The sequence below is a fragment of the Myotis myotis genome, unplaced genomic scaffold (assembly GCF_014108235.1).
Source record: "Myotis myotis isolate mMyoMyo1 unplaced genomic scaffold, mMyoMyo1.p scaffold_m19_p_20, whole genome shotgun sequence".
Classification (NCBI taxonomy): Eukaryota; Metazoa; Chordata; class Mammalia; order Chiroptera; family Vespertilionidae; genus Myotis; species Myotis myotis.
In genome coordinates, this window is record NW_023416325.1 from 11303760 (window position 1) to 11324741 (window position 20982).

Sequence of the window (20982 nt, forward strand, 5' to 3'; positions counted from 1 at the left end):
AAATTATAGAGATAAAGAAGAGATTTATGGTTGTGGACAGTGGGGTGGGAGAAGGGCAAGAGGAATTGCTCAGTATCTTGACTACCATAGTGTGTACATGAATCTACACGTGTGATAAAATTGCACAGAACTACACACACACACACACACACACACACACGGCCGTAAAACTCATGGAATCTGAGTAAGGTTGGCTGATTGTATTTTGTCTACTTCCTGTTTGAGAAACTGTTCTATACTATAGTCGTGAGAAGGAATCAGGACCTTTCTGTACTATTTCTTACGAATACATGTGAATCTCCAATTATATATATATATATATATATATATATATATATATATATATATATATATATATATAAAAGTAAACAGTGGTTAGAGCATCTTGGGTTTAATTCCAGGCCCTAGTTGGGGTGCAAACAAGAGGCAACCAATCGACGTCTCTCTCTCACATTGATGTTTCTATTTCTTCTTCTCTCCCCTCTACTCTCTCTAAAAATAAAAAGTCAATGAAAAATACCCATTGAGGATATCCAATAAGGATTAAAAAGAGAAAGAGACAGACAGGGGGTGGGGGCTTGTTGCCTTTGGAGAGCCATTTATGTTGCCATAAGTAATATACAAGAGTCCCTGTTTAACCCTCCCCTCCCACTTCTGGCGGGTATTTGGATGCCCAGGAAAACAAGGAGGGAATCTCTTGCAGAGAATTCTGACTTCTGCTGTGCAGAGAGCTGCCAGCACCACACCCCTCTCTGAGCCTCATTGGCATTTCAAGTGGAAAGTGCCTGGGTTGGCATTTGAATTGTCTGATGGGCAGGGACTATACTCAACTAATTAAGGGCTCTTGAAGTTATGAATTAGACTAAGTGTCACTCAAAGGCCGAAACCAACAATTTTGGTCTTCACGCAGGGCTCAATCACAGGGTCTTGTCCTAAGTGCTCCCTCCATGGGGCTGAGCTGATGGAGCCTGGGCTCTCCCAGGCACAGAGAATACTGACTTTGGTATTGATTATTTGAACTAAAAAATGGGGTTAGGCACTGAATAAATATTTGCTCTTGCCTGAATTATCTACTTGACTTTGGCCATGAAGATCTTGTTTTGTATCTAGAGTAATTAGCACAGTACAAGGTGTTTATTAAATGCTCACTGATTGGTAACAATACCCAAACATTTCTTATTCTATGCCCCAGTCCGTGTACTAGACCTATGGCATGCCTTATCTTATTTACCTCACAACCACCTCCACATTTTACAGTTGGGGAAAATGAAGTCCAGGGGTATCGTTTACTTGTTTAGAGTCACACAGCTGGTAAGCGACAGAGCTAGGATGTGAAGCCAGGTGGCCTGTGTTGCTCTGCTCTCAATCCCGGCCCTTGGAATTTATGTGTACAAAATGGCAGTTTAAAGATGCATGGTTTAGGAAGAAAGTGACTCAGTGACAGGAATTATGGGATTCCAGAAAAACCAACTAGCTTTGGGGATATTGAAGTTATTTCCAGATCCCTCCCTGGCAACCTCCCCTCATTCAGCTGCTCTGACTTCTCTCTCACTCCTGGTCTAGCCCAGGAGTCAGAATCCCTCACCCATGCAGGTGTCTGCTTCCTCATGCGGAAGAGGGGAGTGGGCTTTCAGGTGCCTCCGATGTTCTGACTCCTGCCCTCAATTCACGGACGGCGTGGAAGGGGCACTGGGAGACGATCTGGCCGCCTGTGGTGAGCAGAAGGGCCAAGCCTCTAGGACACAGGCTGCATGGTCTCCAATCAGAACCTCATCATGCCAAAGCTCTCTGTTCTCTCAACCTGCTTGTTGAATTCTTCCATGAAGTGACCAAATTTTCTCCTGCCTTAACAGAAAGCGCTTGCTCAGCCTCCAGTGGGCACCAAGAACATCTAGTGCTTCTATCAGCACCGGCTCCCTTAATTCAATGTTATCCATTCGACGTGAACATTGTCTCACAACGTGCCATAGGCTGGAGAAAGCACCTGCCTGGAATAAACTGTCCAATTAGCTTTATCTTCTCCGGGCAACGGAATCCTGGTTCAACCTTTCTTCTTTTCCCCTTTTCTCTCTTCCTTCCCCCCCTTTCTTCCTTACGTCTTCCTTTCTTCTTTCTTTCTGTTTTTTTTTTCTTCCTTTCTTTCTCTTAGCTTTCCTTTGCTGGCCCAGTCTTCATTTTTAATCAACATTTTATTCACTCATTTATTTTTAAATCTTCTCAAGAAGCAATACCCCCATATTCACACACAGCAAAGTACACACATTTATTCATTTATTTTAAAAACATAGCCAATAAGGACTTACTAAAAGAATCAGAAAATACAAATCAGTAAAACAAACTCCAAAGTAAAATCCACCTGGCTAGCTTTGCTGAAGTGAAATAGGCATGCACTGGGATTAAACTGGGTCTGGTGCTCGGTGCTCAAAGTCGACCCACCACTCGGTCTGACACCGCGCAGTGGAAGGATTACTTTTTTATAGAATAATAGACTTGGTTTAAAGATTTAAGCAGGTAGCGTAAATCATCATGGTGTTCTGAGGCAATGAATATGGAGGGCCTTTCAATATTAGAGAAAAAGACGGGCAACGCCGATAAGGCGGGGCGCTGCCTGGCAGAGCAGGAAGCCTGGTGTGTGTGTGTGTGTGTGTGTGTGTGTGCGCTGTCAGTCAGCCTGGATCTGAGTCCACCTGCTGTTTAGAAACTGGGTGATACTGGGCCAGTTGCATGACTTCTCTGAGCCTCAGTTTCTTCATTTGTAACATGGAGAGAGGATCATCCCTAACTCACAGGATTGGTTAAGAGCCGAGGGAAATGATAATGTGAAAGTGCTTTAGGAACCACAGGGAATCAAAAGCATATACATTTTTTAACCTCTTTTAATAACTTCTAATATCTTGCTGGCTTTCCTACTGCTATTCCATATTCAGCTAGTGGAAAAACAATCACTCCCAGTTTTTCTTCTGTATTTGTGTTTTGTAAATCATCCTCTGTCCTACGTGTTTGCAATTTGGGGCTTCTGCCTCTAAATCAGAATAAAACTCGGATTTATTGGGCTATTTTTCTAAATGACCAATGTCATATAAAAAGTCATTCCAAATTTTCCGGAGCAATAACCATTCCATTTGATTTAGTATCATCTCCAAATGTGATAAAGGTGTCCTTAATTCCTTCCCCCATGTTTGGCTGCCTTTTTTCAGCTTTTCTCCCTCCCTTCTCTTTCAAAATAAAGAAACAGCCCTTGTTTTCTAAGAAGTACCCTTCAAAGAAGCAAAACAAGCTGCAACCTTATATTTTCATCTCATGCCATGTGCACTAGCCCCAGGGGTCCCAGACAGAACCTGGATGGGGCTCCCGGTTTCCATGAGGTCACGTGGCCTTAGGGGTCCCAAGAAAGAATACAGATGGGGCTCCTGGTTCCCATGAGGTCAGGTGGCCCCAGGGGTCCCAGGACAGAACATGGATGGGGCTCCTGGTTCCCATGAGGTCACGTGGCCTTAGGGGTCCCAAGAAAGAATACAGATGGGGCTCCTGGTTTCCATGAGGTCAGGTGGCCCCAGGGGTCCCAGGGCAGAACATGGATGGGGCTCCTGGTTCCCATGAGGTCACGTGGCCCCAGGGGTCCCAGGACAGAACATGGATGGGGCTCCTGGTTCCCATGAGGTCAGGTGGCCCCAGGGGTCCCAGGTCAGAACATGGATGGGGCTCCTGGTTCCCATGAGGTCAGGTGGCCCCAGGGGTCCCAGGACAGAACATGGATGGGGCTCCTGGTTCCCATGAGGTCAGGTGGCCCCAGGGGTCCCAGGGCAGAACATGGATGGGGCTCCTGGTTCCCATGAGGTCAGGTGGCCCCAGGGGTCCCAGGGCAGAACATGGATGGGGCTCCTGGTTCCCATGAGGTCAGGTGGCCCCAGGGGTCCCAGGACAGAACATGGATGGGGCTCCTGGTTCCCATGAGGTCAGGTGGCCCCAGGGGTCCCAGGACAGAACATGGATGGGGCTCCTGATTTCCACGAGGTCAGGTGGCCCCAGGGGTCCCAGGACAGAACATGGATGGGGCTCCTGATTTCCACGAGGTCAGGTGGCCCCAGGGGTCCCAGGACAGAACATGGATGGGGCTCCTGGTTCCCATGAGGTCAGGTGGCATGATGCTCCAAATCGCTCATTTCCTGCCTGGGTATTCCAGACAAGCATTTAAACTTTCTGTCAAGTTTAGGGTGACAATGCTTACACGGTAGAGCTATTGTGAAAATGGAATCAGATAATGTATGTAAATACATTGGGAACAGAGTAGCTATTTGATAAATGTCAGTTCTTTATGCCAACGTGCCCCTCCCGCAACCAAGTTCCTCCTAAAAAGTAGCCTCTCTTGTAGGATCGCGGCCTCTTCACTTGATGGTAATACATCTTGCCTTTCAAATCAATTACAGACAGAGCACTTTACAAGATGCAAAATGCTTTTCTCTCCATTATCTCATTTGAGTCTCATAACCACGGGGCATGTCTCCCCTGGAGATGAGGGATGAAGGCTGAGATGAGGTGCCCTGCGAAGTTGCATGCAGCAGTTAAGGAGGCGCTTCCTCTGTAAGCTGGGAAGCTGGGACAGTTCTCTCTCACTTGCAGAGGAAGGAGTTTATAAACACACAAGCTCTGATATTTCCTGGGGGTCATTAGGGCAGCCGAAGCTAAAATCTAATCAGGAATTTTTCCAGACCCGCCCAGCTCTGCCCAACCAGTTGTAAGTGTAAGGTCATTGGAACAAGAAATGAGACTTGGAAGAAAGATGAAGACCAGGGACTGGGAACTGCCAGATTATGGGGGGACAGATGAACATTTTCTGGAAGCCATCATGCATGACAAGTGAAACACTTTTAAGTCAGTAACAGGTCACTTCTCCTCAATTCGGAGAAGGAGTGTGGTGCCGAGGAAGGCGGTGGGCTTTGGAGTTACACCCATATGGTACAAATACCAGCTCTGTAACTTTGGGTTCTTAGGCCTTGAGCTCCTCTGTAAAATGTGGACAGGACCACTGAGAGAACCAAATGGCAGAGCAGTGGGCTTTGGAGGCCGAGTCCTGGGTCTTCCACCTGCTGAGAGGCCCTGGCCAGTTTACACAGTCTCTGCACTCAACTTTCCTCCTCTGTAAATGGGACAACAACAGTGACCCCCTCAGAGTTACAGTGAGGATTGAATGAAAGGTGGGCAGAAAAGAACTAAAAAGAAGAGCTGGTGCATAGAAAGAACTAAGAAAGATGAGCGAAGGGGTAGCGTGGCCATGTGGCTCCCTCTGCTGCGTGCTAGCGTGAGCTAGACCTTGAGCTAGCGACATCCTCGTGTCTCAAGCTCCTCGTCTTAAAATGGGAATAACAGTAATAATATGTGCCTTGTGGGTTTGGAAATAGGATTAAGTGAGAAATTATATGTAAAGTGTTTGGAAGAGCAGCTGGCACTTAACAAGTGCTCTATAGATGCTCATTGTTGCCAGCTTAGATGGTTTTTCCTTTCCCTTTCTCCTGTCTGTAGGATTCCTGCTCCTGTCTGGGTGAAGGGAGTCTGCACTGAAGGCTGAGGGAGAGACTGAGCGGGGCTGGTGAGGCCTCTGCGTGCCCGGAACTCCGGCCTGCCTCCTCTCCATGGCTCCGGCCTCGGGCCCTGCCTCCTCAGCGTGGCCCAGGGGCCTGTGGGGCCCCATTTCGGAGCTGGCTTTGCGGCCAGGCAGCCCTAATCTGTCCCTTGAGCCACACCAGAGTCTCATTAAAACGTGCCCCATAAATGTTAAAAAATTTACACATAAAAAAATTCCATGCATGAAACTGAAACCATAGGTTTTACAGCCTCGGTTCGAAATCTTGCATAATATATAAAACCTTGGCCCTGCACTGGGGGCCCGTAAATCAGATTTTATAAAACAAAAAGCTTCTACTTTTCAAAGGGGTTTGGGGAACTTGCAAATTTTACAAACTTTACCAACTGCCAGTCAGAGGGGGTTGGACCCAAGCGGGGGACTGGGAGGCAGGTAAGAGAGAGGCCTGGTGAGCACAGGGCGGGAGTGGGGATTGGCGTGGAGAGTGGCTATGGCACTAACTGGGGGCATCCCAGCCTAGCCACCAGCGTCGGAAAGGAGAGGTAGAGAGGGTCAGAGTGTGGGGATTGGGGGAGACCTGGTGGGGGTCCTCTTTTTAAAAAATATATTTTTATTGATTTCAGAGAGAGGAAGAGAGAAGGAGAGATGAAAACCTCAATGATGAAAGAGAATCATTGATTGGCTGCCTCCTGCACGCCTCCTCCTGGGGATCAAGCCTGCAACCTGGCATGTGCCCTGACGGGGAATCGAACCCTGACTTCCTGGTTCATTATGTCGAAGCTCAATTGCTGAGCCACAGCGGCTGGGTGGGGGGTACTCTTAGGAAGTAGGACTCTATTGTCCCAGGGAGAAGGGAGGGGTGATGCAGTGGAGGGAGAGCATATGAGGAGCCATAGGCTGGTCCTGGTCCTCAAGTAATTTCCCTTCTCTGGACTGTGCTGTCTCATCTGTACATGGACTTGCTTCTTTCCACAGCTGTGTCTCCTCATGTGCAGTGGGAGCAGCTGGCTCCCAGGAAGGGCAGTGCCCTCAGAAACTGCAGTCTGGGGACCTCTCTGGTCTTTGGGCAGCTCCAGGAGAGCTCAGTCAGCGTTCCCATGGGAACCTGTCCAGGACACTTTCTGGGAGGAGGGGAAGGTACTGCATGCAAATTGGTGTTGTTTTTTTTGGGGGGGGAGGGGCGCGCGCAGCTAGAGGTGGGAGGAGTCATGCCCAGTGGTGGGCTTGGTGGGGCTGGGGGGACATGGAGAGGGATCAGAGCTTGAGATCCCAGGGTGGGACAAAGTTTTGGGGACCTCCGTGTCCTCCTGACAATTTCATCTGTGAAAGTCAATATTCAAGGGCAGAAGAAAGCCGCCCTGACACGCACATATATATAAAATAAATCTCTCAATTATCTCAGCTCATTGGCTCGGGGTCTCTCATTTTATGTCCCTGCTCTGCTGCGCAGTATATCTGTCCGGATAAAGAGTTACAGTCCGTTGGGCTACGTGTGCGGGGTTGTAAAAAATACAGATGCCAGATTAACTGGCTGTGGCACTCGGCAGCTGATTGAGCTGATAATGACGCGATCTGACCTTTTTCTAATTTCTAATTATGTGCATCTTGGCTGCGCTGGCTACATGATTCCTGTTCTAATGACGGCTCCTGTGGTTGGCCTCTTCCTCCCGCTCCCTACTGCAAGAGGGCGGCGAAGGGCACTGCTTGGCTCCCCAAGTAAAGTTTTGGGGAGACGGGGCTGGGAGGCTAGAACGCCTTGGCGTAAGGATACTGCACTTGAGACGAACCTTCTGGGTGGTCTGCGTTCTTAAAGGCCATTTAGTTCCACAAGCCATCTCACTCATGTGTTTTTTACAGTCACTGGAGATGGGTGTATTGGATCTACAGGCAAGGAAATCGAGCTTCGAAGCAGTGAAGTCAGCAAAGCCGCACAGATGGTGAACAGGGAAGCCGGCCCCGGGCTTTCATCTCTAGGTGCTCCTCCAACTGTCCCCATGGGAACAACTGACCCATCATTGGGGGACACTTTGTAAAGTAGATGGTTGTCTAACCACTATGCGGTATACCCGATAATAATACGAAATAATACTGAATGTAAACTGTAATTTAAAATATTTTAAATCACAGAAAAAAATAAAATAATTGATTGACCAGGAGTGTGGCTACTCATCTGGGTAAATCAGACCATGTGAGGGGTGGGATGTCCAAGGACGACTCCACCAACCAGACCACTCCCAGTCCGGTGACCTGAGGGCTGGGGCTGCCGGGGCAGCTTCTACAACACCCACTTCCCCTGGGCAGGCTTGGCACATGGCAGGCCCTTAACCAAGGTTTGTTGGACTGAATCAGAACTCTGAATACGTGAGTGAGCAGACCTGGAGACCCAGGGAGTGTTGGCAAGGGGAGCACGGAGCCGGACACTTGCTGGCATGTCCAGGCTGCACAGAGCAGCAGGCTGCAGTGATGACCTGGGTAACACACTGGGTTTGAAAGCCTGATCTCCTGCGTCCCCCTAAATGGGCAGGACATCCGCGGGCCTCATTCTCAATAGGACTGTGTCTCTAGGTCTCTCTATCTGCTGATGTGCTTGAATGTGCCTGTCCCCTCACCCTCGACACTGCAGCACACTGGCCTGGTGAATTACTAATGTGCCAGGACTCCAGCCCTCAGAACCACTGCCCCAGACATTCTGGGTGCCACGCCCCCCCTCTCCTCCTGGCTGCATGGCAAGAGGCTGGAGGGGATGCATGTGTGCAGCGGGCAGAGACCAGAGAAGGGGAGAGCTTAGGCAGCCAGACCTGTGCCTGCAGCTCTTGGTGTAGGGACCTTAGAAATGGTTCTCAGTGGCTAGAGGACCATCTAGGGCCTGGCCCACAGTGGCACACAACACTTTGTGCTGAATGAATGAAAGGATCATTTCTAGGGCACTGGGAGGGACCACAGGCGATGGAGAACCTAGCCGGGGTGGGGAGGGAGGGTCTTTACCAGATTGTCCAGTTCTGGGTCATCGCTGAAGAAGGGTTTGTGCTCCTGCTCCTGCTGGTGGACAAAGTTCTCGATGTCCACGTCAAAGCTGGCGGAGGTGATGCACTCTGAGCCCTGGGTGGCCTGTTCACATTTCTCAAACAGCAGCGTCAGAAGCGGGAAAAGAGGGTGCCTGTGGGGACAGCAAGAGCTCACACATGCGCACAGAAACCTGCGGCCGGCTGGGCTCAGAAGCCATGAGGGCCCCTTCCCCATGCTCCCCGCACTTCTTCTCCCAAGGCCCCACTCCTGAGATCGCCCCCAGTCCCCACGGTCAGCCCAGATGGCAGCAGTTCACGCCCTGCTGGGAAGACCCAGTCTCCCATCCCTGGGCGTAGAGGGCGATCTCCTCCCCACGGGCGCCTGCCTTTTCTCTTTGGTAAGATAACCTGCGTGGGTATCTGATGAGGGTGAGGGGTGTAACCCTTCAGAGAAGTAGGTGTCCCTTTCTGGTTTAAGGTCAACCCAGGAAGGAAGTGTGGGTAGCATCCAGACAAGTCCCGACCATGAACATTAGCGGTTGGTCAGACACCCATTCTCAGCTGTCTGGAGCCAGCTGCGGGCAGTGCCTGTGCGTCTGTGAGTGTTTACAGGGGATGAGTGTGAGCCTGAATTCTGGTTGCGCATGGCGGGCAGGTGTCTCCACCTGCTCTGCATCTGTTCGCTGACTCAGTTCAGGTCAGACACCCAATCACAGGAATATCACCTCCCTGCACTTTCCCATCATCCCACACCTAGCACATCCGTAACCGCCTGATTATCTGCATCATATTTGCTCACTGTTGTCCTCCAGGACCGTCCCTGTCTTAATGAGCCTTGTATCCTTAGGGTCTTGCCCTGCATGCACATAGCAGGTACTTAATACTCAGTGACGGACAATGAATTAGGGAATGAGGAGCATGTGAGTGAGCGGGTGGTATTTGTGTGATGTATTCTGTAAGCTGAGGGCTTACCTCGCTGGCTCTGTGGGTCTTGGTGAAGACGCCACCCTCTCTGGGAAGTTCCTCTGACTGCCCCCCCCTCACACTACACTGATGGTTCCCTGAGCTCTTTGCTTTATCACCTGCCTTCCTGACTAGAATATGAGCTGCATAAGGGCAGGACACAAGCCTACCTTATTCACCACAGTCAGTTCGGAGTCTAGAGGAGGCATGTGGACCCCAACAACTATTTGCTGAATGCATATATGTTATGCGTGCACACCTGTGTGCACACATAAGTACATATCACTCTTATTTCTCTGCAGCATGTGTGAATGACTATGTCTTAACTCCCAGTATGTGTGCATATGTTTGCACGGGTTGTTGACACTGGACCTGGAGGCCCCTCCTTCCCATGGTGGTCCCAAAAAGCATCTGCACCTCCCCCTCTGGTCTCTTTCTCAGTCCCCTGGGACTACACAACCTATCTCTTTCTTTTTGATTAAGCTCTGCCTGCTGGGAGAGGAGGAAGCATGTGTCAGGCCTGGCCCCTGGGCCTCTGCGAGAGGGGATGCTCTGGCCAGCACTGTCCAGTAACATTCCTGCCACATGGACATGTTCTACATGGTCTGCCCTCCAACACAGAGCCACTAACTAGTCGAAGTCAAGGGGCATTTAAAATATGACTGTTGCCCTGGCTGGGTGGCTCAGTTGGTTGGAGCATCGTCCTGTATACCAAAGAGGTGCAGGTTCAATTCCTGGTCAGGGCACATACCTAGGTTGTGGGTTCGATCATGGTTGGGGCGCATATGGGAGGCCGCAGATCAATGTTTCTATTTCACATCAATGTTTCTCTCTAAAAATCAATAAACACATATCCTTGGGTGGGGGTTAAAAATGATGACTTGTGCCTAGGACACTGAGTTTTTTTACTTTATTTAATTTTAACTGATGTTAATTTAAACAGCCTCATGTCGCTGGTGGCTGCCACACTGAAAAGCACAAGACTTGAAAATACACTGGACGGTGCTCCCCCGGCACACTGTGATCAAACACAATGCAAGGAGGACTGACGCCCAGCCTCACTGTGCTGGCCGGTGGGGGGACCCTCCCAGCCTGTCCACTCTGGGGTTCTCATACTTCTAGGTGCTTAGCCCCCCATATATGCTGGCCGTTCTCCCCGGGCTCAGGGGCAGTGGGGGGAGGAGTCAGGGCCCACTTCAGGCGGGTTGCTTGGCTCGCAGGGCCTGCCCTGGACACTGCCTGCTCACACTTGTTTTCAGAGCTGATGCATAAACATCTGGCCTGCAGGCTGGGTTTTTGTCTGCAGGGAAAAAAGGGTCGATATCTGAATGTGGCCCATCTGTGGCCCCAAATCTCTAGAAGACCTATGCAGCCCCCCCAGGAAGCCGACAGGGAAAACCGCGGCTCGCTTAGCCGTCGGCTAAAACAAAGAGTGAGCAGGTGAAGGGTTAAACTCCAGCGTAAGTCTTCATTTGCAGCCACTAATGCCGCAGCATATTATGGTCTAATCTAAGCTGATCCCAGTTTAATGCAAGCCTCTCCTGGCCCTGCGCAGAATACCAAAGGAAGCCTCGGCGGCTGTGATTTAAGCAGAGCTCGCAGCGCTTTAGCTGAGGGACACGAAAGGCAAATTCCAGACGGTGTTATGAATTATTGCGCCTGATGAACCTTCCTACTCTCAACAGATGCCTGCTGCCATTTAAACAGCCACTAGATCAATTAGGAATGAAAGGCACAAATCGACTCTGTACAAGGGCACTAAATTACCAGGAACTAATAATCCGCAGCGCTGTGCCAGGTGGTGGGTGCACCCCGCCGGTCACCGCTGGTTCCCTTCTCTCGTCGGAGGGGGGTGGGCAGCTGCTGAACGAAGAGGGGGCGCCTGTGTGCACGTGTGTGTGCGCACCTGTCAGCGAGGCCAGTGGGAGTGTTGTGTACATGTGCTCTTGCGTGTTTGCATTGTGTGCACACTCAGTGTGGGATGTATACAGTACGTATGCATGTGGGTTGTGTGTTTCAAGTTGGGGTGCAGATTTTGTGTTTGGTGAATGGAGTGTGCATGAGCCCTACATTGTGGGCAGTGTGTGTGTATGTGCCATGTGTTGTGTGTGTGATCTGGGCGGGGATTCAGTATTCTGTGTACACAGCATGAATAGCGTGTGGGGTAGGGAAAGAGGGATCTGCTGGTGACTGCATCCCTCACATACTTGCACTAGAGTTGGGATGGGGATGGGAGGGTGGTCCCCTCTGCCACTGTCCTTGCCCCTGCATGGAGGAGAGTGATCAGGGAGGGCCCCTCTGAGGAGGCCACATTTAAATGAAGCCTGAATGATGAGGAGGCAGTCATGCAAAAATCAGAGGGAGAGGCTTTCGGCAGAAAAAGCAAAGCGCCTGAGATAGGAATGAGCCTGGTAACAACATCCAGACGATGTGGCTGGAGCAGGATAGTCAGGAGGGGATTGAGGGAGGTGAGGTTGGAGAGGTGAACAGGACTCAGATCACAGTCTCAGATAGAGCTGGGCCTTGGGTGGGGTGCAGGTACGAGGGCGGCTGGAGGCCTTGTCATGTACACTGGCCACCGCACAGGTCCTTTTCATAAACCTCTCACTTCCAGGCATCAGATCTCCCCAGAATGTGTGTGGGGGGCATATTTGGGGGTGTTTTCTAGGGGCTCCTGCTATCTCTCAGAAGAAGGAAACATACTTCCCATCCCCCCCAAATTAACGAGGGCCACGGAGCACAGAGCAGGCTCCCGGAGGCTGGCATGGCTGCTTCTCTCAGTCTCTCCTGACCCGAGCCAAACTCTCAGCTCCAAACCCTCCCTTCTCACACCCCACCCTCTCAGGCTCCTGGCTGGGTTCCACCTACCCCACCCCCAGGTCCCTGAGCCCAGGAGATCAGATGGCATCTGAGCTCAGCCACAGGTTTCACATGGACTACACCAGCCTGTGGCTCCCCTGCTCTATCCACCTGGATCCCTCTGTAAATCCAGACTGTTCCCTGCTACCTCAAGAGTAGGGACCGCTGAGACACTGCATCACCCCTGAGAACCAGGATCAGCTTCCCAGTGACTCAGCAGGGTCTGTGGTTGCAGTCACTGGGCTTCTCCAAGGCTGTTCCCAGCCCAGAGCCCAGCCCCTCCCCAGCTGCCCAGCCTACAGCTGTCCAACTAAGGGTGGACCTGTATTTCTAAGCTACCCCCCAACATCACTGCCTGTGGCTGGAGATGAGGCAGGCAGCCCTAATGCAGGCTTGGGGAGGGACAGGATGGGGTGACTAGGGCAGGAACCCCGAGAGTTGGGTGTCTTGGTCAGCAGGGACATGAATGTCCCTGTGTGTGCAGGAATGGAAGGGGAAGAAGGGTTTCCAGGGAGACACGGGATATGGCCCCTGAGCTTCAGTGTGTCCTGGTGTTGCTGTCCAGATCTCCCCCATCAGAGAGATAGAAGTAGGGACCTGGAAACTCGGTCCCAGGCCCAGAAGATGAGGAACAAGATGTGAGAGATGGCCGCTGGATTTTATTTCCAGAGGACACCTGACCTCCAGAGGAGCTCACCTGCTCTCGCTGCTCTCTCCCCTCTTCCCCCTGTCGCCTCCGCCTGACCGCCCCCTCCACCCCAATCTCTCTTAAGCCGTTCAAAATTTGGAGGAAATAAATCTCACCGCTCAATTCAGGGAGAGCTTGAGCCTCGTCAGTGCAGAACAAATAGAAGGAGGGAACCTGCATGACATTTCACTGAGGAAGAGAGGTCGTTTCCAGCCACTAATAAAAAGGATTTGACACAGACTAATAAAGAGAAATGAATTTCTCTAATGGCCTAATTTAGCACACTCAGCACTGTGCCTGCTCCTGGGCGCCGGGAGGGGGGGCAGAGCCCCAAGCAGGGAGCCGCATGGCTCCAGGGCGGGCAAGAAGAGATTATCTCAAATAACATTTTATTATTTCTTTTTTCTTTTCCAGGTCCCCACCCCCACCCCACCCTCAACACCTCTCCCAGGAGCATCTGAACCAAAATCAAGCTCAAGATACGCACTTCCTGTTAACAATCCAGGGAAGCGGCCTTTCGCAGCCTCGCAGCCCTGCGCTGGCTGCAGCAGTGATTAAACCCGATACGTTGATTTCTACAGGGGTTTAAGCCATCGTTTGGTTTAATTACCTCTGACATTTCTGCCTTTGTGTTTTTTACATCACCCCAATTCACCGGCCTGCAATGCCCAGTTTGGGGCCAGGAGGTAGAGGAGCAGCCCCCAACACCCTGGCCCCCAAACTGGGCAGGATTTGGGCTGAAGCCCCAGTGGAGGTGAGTGTCACCCTCTCTGTAGCAGCAGAGAGGCAGGGACCCCTTGCTGAACCCCAGTTTTCCTGCAGCGCAAGGTGTCACACTCACACACACACATACACACACACACGCCCTCACACAGATGCACACACGTGCACGCACACTGGTAAGGCTTCTGAGCGCATCCATGAGCACGTGGGCTTCAGCACAGCCCCCTTTAGGTCTCCCCACCTCCTGACAGGCGTTCTTAACCTAAACTGCTCAGTAGGTCTCCCTAACATTTTCAAAGACCCCTGGGATGGAAACCATGACTTCCTGGTAATTCTCGTCCTCATCCCTGACTTAATTCCCTTGTTAGGGTGAGGCTTATTTCCTTTTGTTAAAAGGACTCAAGAAAAGGCAAGAGGACCCTTTTCTGCTTCCCTTCCTTCCTCCTCGGACCACCGAGGTTAAATTGCTTTTAAACATTTCTTCCTGCATAGAGGATCAGAGACAGAGAAGCAGAGACAGGAAAAAAGAAGGAATGCAAGAAAAAAAAGAAAGAAGGCAAAAACACAGAGCTTTAGAGAGGCTAGGATGCAAAGAACACGAGAGACAGGGATGGAGAAGGGATATGTGGACAGAAACAGCGCTGCAGGCTGGGGGCAGGGCTGGCCGCATGCGGGAGACATTAGTGCTGGTTCTCTTTCTGGGTGATAAACCTTGTGATTCACAGTCATGCCACTCCATCACTCCGGAGCCTCTCAGCCATCCCTTCCCTCGTGACCTTGGCCGGGACTGCAGACCTCAATTATGGGTCCAGCCAAGTGTGTGGCAGCTTGCCTGGCTGTCCACCTTCTCCCCCTGGGACTGACCTTGGAGCCCCAGGCTGTCCTGCACCTCATCTCCCAGCCCAGACTCATCGGCTGGGGAAGAGGCAGACAGGGGACGCCAGGGCAGCGCTTACCCCTCTCTGGGCCCTGGTTGCTTCTTCCATTGAGGGTACAGCCCCTCAGCCCTTCCAGGCTGGGATGAGGGTAGACGGTGGTCCAGAGCGTGGACTGTATGATAGGAGAGCCACATTTCTGGGTGGAAATTTCAGGGGGACCAGAGCATGGTCTGGGCCCGACTGCCACAGAGGACATCAGTCTGCTGGCTGATGAGGTGGCGGGAGCGGGCAAGCAGCAACCAGGCCGGCGGCTCTCCAGCTCCCCGACTGAGTCTGCACTGACGCACGTGGAGGTCTCCAGCTGCCAAAGGGCCACCAACTGGAAACTGGGCTCAAGGGCTGGAACCCTGATCGTCTTTTTCTAGAGCCCAAGGTCAGAGGTCACTGGGATCCCAGAATCAGAGGCAATGCCCCAGAGCCAGTTTCCAGGGCGGCCTGCTGCCCCTTTCCTGGGCATCTCTCCACTGCCAGAGGCCCCTTACAAGTATTCACTGTGAGAACTGTCGCCATGTTTCTCCTGGATGCTGAGGAAATCAATAAGCATCCTCAGACGAACACGCGGCATTCACAGTGTGGCCTCACTTTTCAGTGTGTCTCCTCAACAGACTCCCAGAACGTGGTGGATGGACAGAGAGCAGGTGGCCCCCGGCCCTGTATCTGCACAATCGCCCTTCACCAGCTCAGGCAACCAGACTCCTGGGGCTCCTGCTGGTCCTTCCGCCTCAGCTGCCTGCCCCTGGGTCTCTACCTGTCCTTCCAGTCATCTGAGAATCCAGCTCTGAGTGCCATCCCGGCTGCGCAGGCGCCTGGAGGGCGTCTCCAGCCAGAGGAAGCCCTACCTCCTCTGAACCATCAGGGATGCTTCAGGGTTTCCACCCGGACCGCCTCCTCCTTTAGGGCGAGAAGCTGGGAGCCCTGAAACGAGTCTAGACTTTGGGGTCACATCACTGTGTGACCGAGGGGCAAGTTACTGAGTTTCTCTGAGTCTCAGGTTCCTTTTTCTGTTGTTAATCTTCCCCTGAGGATATTTTTCCCATTGATTTTCAGAGAGAGTGGAAGGGAGGGGTAGAGACAGAGAGAGAAAAACACTGATGTGAGAAGGACACAGCAATCGGTTGCCTCCCACACGCACCCGGACCAGAGCCAGAGATCGAGCCTGCAGCTGACCAGCACTGAACCCAGGACCCTTCAGTCCACGGGCCGACACTCTATCCACTGAGCCAAACCGGCGAGGGCTCCGTTTCCTTCTTTCTAAAGCAGGGACACCACCACCACGCAGGTACCTGTAAGCGTTCGGGGAAGAAGCACGTGGAGTGCCTGACGCTTAGCAAGCTGCTCCTTTTCCCTGGAAGAGGAAGTGTGTGGGCACCTTTTTGATTCAGAGCAACACTGACACCGTCCGCTCCAATCAAGTTATAGTCCCACCTCCGTTGACTCATGTGGCAGGGACAAGCCCACATGCCAACTCAAATAGAGGTACAGAGAGAGAACAGAGGCCACGTGCAATTGATCAGAAACCCAGACCCTCCTTTTTTAACCAGAACAGCACTGCCAGTCAGCATTCATTTTTTTATTTCCCTTGGGACACATTCCACTGGCTGTAGCTGTGTGCACAGATCTGTCTTCCTCACTGCATGCTGAGCTCCTCCGGGCCATGCCCGTCCTCTTTTTGAGTATCCAGGGGTCAGGCACAGTGCCTGGCACACAGCAGAGGCTCAGTAACTATTCGGTGAATCGATGCATGGGAACGAGTGAGTGAATAAAGAAGCCCCGACTGCGAGAATGAAGGGTTCCAAGACACAGTCCGGAACTTCTTTCCGGCTCAGAATCCATTCCTGCTGGGGTACTGGGATCAGATACTGCCATCTGGCAGTTTCTAGCCACAGTTACTACAAAAAGATTTGCCTGCTTTGGGCTCTGCTGGGGTGTGTGTGGGGGGGTGGGCTGGCAGGGTCTTGGAGGGAGGGGGTGATGTGGAGGCGGCGCCTGCCCAGCCCTCCACTCCTCGCGCTCAAAGGCACCAGATGGAGAGAGCGGAGTGGGGTGGGGGAGCAAGCCAGCAGCTCCTGCGGATGTATTTTTACTTCAGGTGTGACGCTGACACCGTGCGGGTGTATTTTTAGTCCTGCCCAGTGGGCGGTGTTAGCCTGGGTTGTCTTGGAGAGGACTTCTTGTTGCTAAATTGGAATTGCATCGGCTGGGGTCCCAGGGCCCCAACTGTCGCTCCTCCCCAGGTGGTGGACAGCTCTATTCCTGGCAAGTGTGGCCCAGGGCTGGCCACAGTGTGCTCTGCCCGCTCCCTTCACACACACACTCACACACACACACCCCTCCCTCCTGGCACATTTTAAAAAATGTGAAATCTCAACAAAGTGATAATGTTAAGGCTAGTCTTCAAGGACAAGAATACCAAGAACCTAAAACCTGAGACCTGGTAGGATCTCATGTCCAGGCCCTTCATTTTTTTTTTAGTTTTATTGAGAAATAGTTGACACACCTCACTGTATAAGTCTAAGGTGTACATCATGATGGCTTGACCTACATATATTATGAAATGACTAGCACAGTCGGCTCAGCTAACATCCATCTCCTCATAGAAATACAATGAAAAGACAAGAAAAATGGGGGAAATGCTCCTTGCGATGAGAACTCAGGATTTACTTTCTTAGCAACTTTCCTGTGTATCACACAGCAGTGCGGCGATAGTCATCCTGCTGTACGTTACATCCTGGTTCTTATTTATCTTATAACTGGAACCTTTTCACTTTTGACCACCTTCCTCCAATTTTCCCTCCCCCTCCTGGGAGCCACAAGTCTGATCTCTTTATCTAGGAGTCTGATTTGTTTGTTGCTGGTATTTTTTTAGAATCCACTGGTAAGTGAGATCAAACAGTATTTGTCTTTTTCTTTCTGACTCATTTCACATAGAACAATGCCCTCAAGTTCTGTCCATGTTGTTGTAAATAGTAGGTTTACCTATTTTTTTAAAAAATATATTTTATTGATTTTTTACAGAGAGGAAGGGTTAGGGATAGAGAGTTAGAAACATCGATGAGAAAGAAACATCGATCAGCTGCCTTCTGCACTCCCCACTGGGTACGTGCCCGCAACCAAGGTACATGCCCTTGACTGGAATTGAACCTGGGACCCTTGAGTCTGCTCTATCCACTGAGCCAAACCAGTTAGGGCAGTAGGTTTACCTAATTTTTATGGCTGAATAATGTTCATATATATTTCTTCCATGTCTCGGCTATTGTAAAAAATGCTGTTATGAACACAGGGGTGCAGATAGCTTTTTGAGTTAATTTTTTGTTTCCTTTGACATATACCCAGCAGTGGAATTGCTGGATCATATGGTAGTTTACTTTTTTGAGGATCCTCCACACAGTTTTCCACAGTGGCTGCACCAATTTACAAGCTCACTGACAGTGCAGGAGGGTCCCTTTCTCCACATCCACGCCAGCACTTCCTGTCTCCTGATCTTTTGATGACCAGCCCCCACATTTTAAGGAGAGATAACGGAGGCACAGAAAGTATCTTCCCTGAGGGTAGGCAGCTAGTGTGAGCCAGTCAGAGCTTCTACCCAAGTCACCAGAGATGCCACCAGTCCCCAAGAGAGAGCACTTCGGGGGAAAGGACGACGTAGAAAGGGGAGCTCTGTCCACGGTGCCTTGGTCGCTGGCAGGCACTCTAAGTTACAAAGTGCCTTTCCATGTGCTTATTGCATTTAAACACCCAATATTCTTATTATTCCCATTTTACTGATTAGCAAACTGAGGTGCCATGGGTTAAATAATTACATCAAGGTAGTGAGTGACTGAGTTGAAATTTAAATCTGGGTATCCAAACTCCAAATGTTGTGCTCTTCCCCCGTCCATGTACTGTTTTTGAACGATTATTGGACTCACTTCATCCTCCTCCCTTTTTTCCTCTACTGTCCTTGAGTCACATGTGTCCTAGGGTCTCAGAACTGAACTGCCATGTTGTCCCTTCAAGAAGCAGGACTCCTGCAGCGCAAGAGAATCTCTGCTCATCAAACCAGTTTCCAAAAGAACCTGCTCTCCTAATAGTACTCTGTTTTGGACAGGACTTTAACATTTATTTATTTGTTATTTTTATTTTTTTATATGCTTTTATTGATTTCAGAGGAAGGGAGAGGGAAAGAGATATAGAAACATCAATGATGAGAGAGAATCATTGATGGGCTGCCTCCTGCACGCCGTCCACTGGGGATCAAGCCTGCAACCCGGGTATGTGTCCTGACTGGGAATCAAACCCACAACCCTTTTTCGGTGCACGGGAGGATGCTCCAACTAAATGAGCCAGCCGGCCAGGGCCCGGGCTTTAACATCTTTATAGACCTTACATTTTCTCATCTGACACCCACCTGGTGGGGGAGGAAAGCTTATCTAAGAGGTTCAATGGTTTGCCCAATGGTAGAGTCAGAAGTTAGACTGAAGTCTTAGTCTTATAATCTTTACATCTGACCACAAAATGAACCAGTGCTGGGAAAATCAGAGTGTGGCGCTATGGTTAAAAGAAGGGCAAGACTGGTAAGAAATAATCGGCCATCCGAACCCCCAGGCTTTGCTTGCTGGTCTCCTTCCACCCCACCCACCACCCCATCGCACTAGCGGGAGACGCGCCTGCTGGTTGACTTCCCTCTGGTAACGAGGCAGATCCAGTCTAGTACTGTAACTCCTCGCCAACGAAGCCTGGAGCTTTGACCCCCAGCACCTAGTCCAGAGCATCTAAACTCCTTGGAATGGCTGAACTCCTCGCCCAGCCGTTCCAGGGATGGCCAAGCCCAATGCCAGGAAAGGCGGAGGGTTAAGGCCCAGGGTCAGCTCCCTGGAGCCAGAACACCCTTTGGTCACAAGGTGGAAGAGTTCCCTCAAAGACACTTCATTAGGAAGTACCAGTTCCCAGGGTCCTGGCAGGGCTGCTGTTCACGAGGACAGTCACAGCAGGACCAGCCCCAAACTCGGGGTTCCTCCCACCCCGTCTTCCAGCCCTGTCTGGGAAGAGCAGCTGGGCTGTCATTTCTGGTGGGTTTCGCCTCCCTTAGGAAAAGCAGTGCAACTCTCCCACACTGCACCACGGCCAGCAGCTTGCAGGCAATTCCACGAATACTTTTCTGAGCCTATCCCATGTCCAAGTTTACGTGACACTACTTTCTATGTTGTCTTCCTCCCACTCCGCGGACTGAAGTCTTCCTTATTCTGAACACCTCTTGGAATCTAACGTGAGGCTTGCTACACAGCAGAGCTCGGTACATGTTTGTTTGAATTGCAGTGGGAAGAGCCTCCTACTGGGAGACCTTGAGCCTCACCTCTCATCATTTACTCTGCTAGTGGCTGATGCCTGCAGAGTGCTTCATGTGCCAGGTTCTGTACCAAGCTATCTCCATGCATTACCTCATTTAATCCCCACGACAATCTTGTTGAAGAGATAGCACTATTTTTAGCCCCACTGTACAGATGAGGAAACCAGGCTAACGGTGAAGCCAGAAGGTAAACCGTGTCAATCTAAGTCCAAAGCCATGATCCTGACCTTGGATTCCACCTCCCTGAATACACTAGACCCTTCACAGCTCAGACAGGCCACAGGGACACCCACTGGCCATGGGGAGGCAAGCTGGCCCTTATTTAAAATACCCCCACCCCAGTCTACGTAGGACACACTGGTCTGTGGGTCCGGTATTATCAAATAAGATCTCATTTTAATCTAGCTATTACTATGTTCTTTTTCCAGTTAAGAAACCAGAGGCTCAGAGAGATTAACATGCTCAAGGTGATGAAGCTAGTTATCACCAAGTCTATTTCTAGATCTCGCCCGGCTGCCCAGCACGGCCACTCTGCTGCATTTGCACCTCGAGCTATAGGACTATCAAGATCAAGCTTAGAACGTCAGTGACCTTCATTCAGAAGGATGGTTGCTAGGGAACACTGCCCACTGCCCTGTTCTGACCTTTCCTCAAATGAGTGTGGACTCTAGAGGGACCCAGTTTGGATGAGACAGGAACATGAGAGATATAAACAGGGCTTGGAAATGTCTGTTGCTTTTATTGACCTAGAACGGACAGCAGGTCACACACGAAGGGAGAAGGTCCGAGTTTGTGGTTTGTGAGAGGAGACTGATGTGAAGAACTGGCAGTGCTCTGTGGAAAGGTCACAACTCTGAAAGCAGAGAAAATAAAGAGGCAGGAGAATGACTTGACGCCTG

The 20982-nt window shown here is 50.9% G+C and overlaps 1 protein-coding gene across 2 annotated transcripts in view; it reads right to left on the reverse strand.

Annotated features, from left to right (window-relative positions):
- The window catches only part of PKNOX2 (PBX/knotted 1 homeobox 2), a 231083-nt gene that overhangs the window by 38219 nt on the left and 171882 nt on the right, over window positions 1-20982 (reverse strand). For both annotated transcript variants that reach the window (XM_036354342.1, XM_036354341.1), the window contains exon 5: window positions 8567-8738. In XM_036354342.1, the coding sequence (XP_036210235.1) occupies window positions 8567-8738 (172 nt within the window). The remainder of the gene's footprint in view (window positions 1-8566; window positions 8739-20982) is intronic.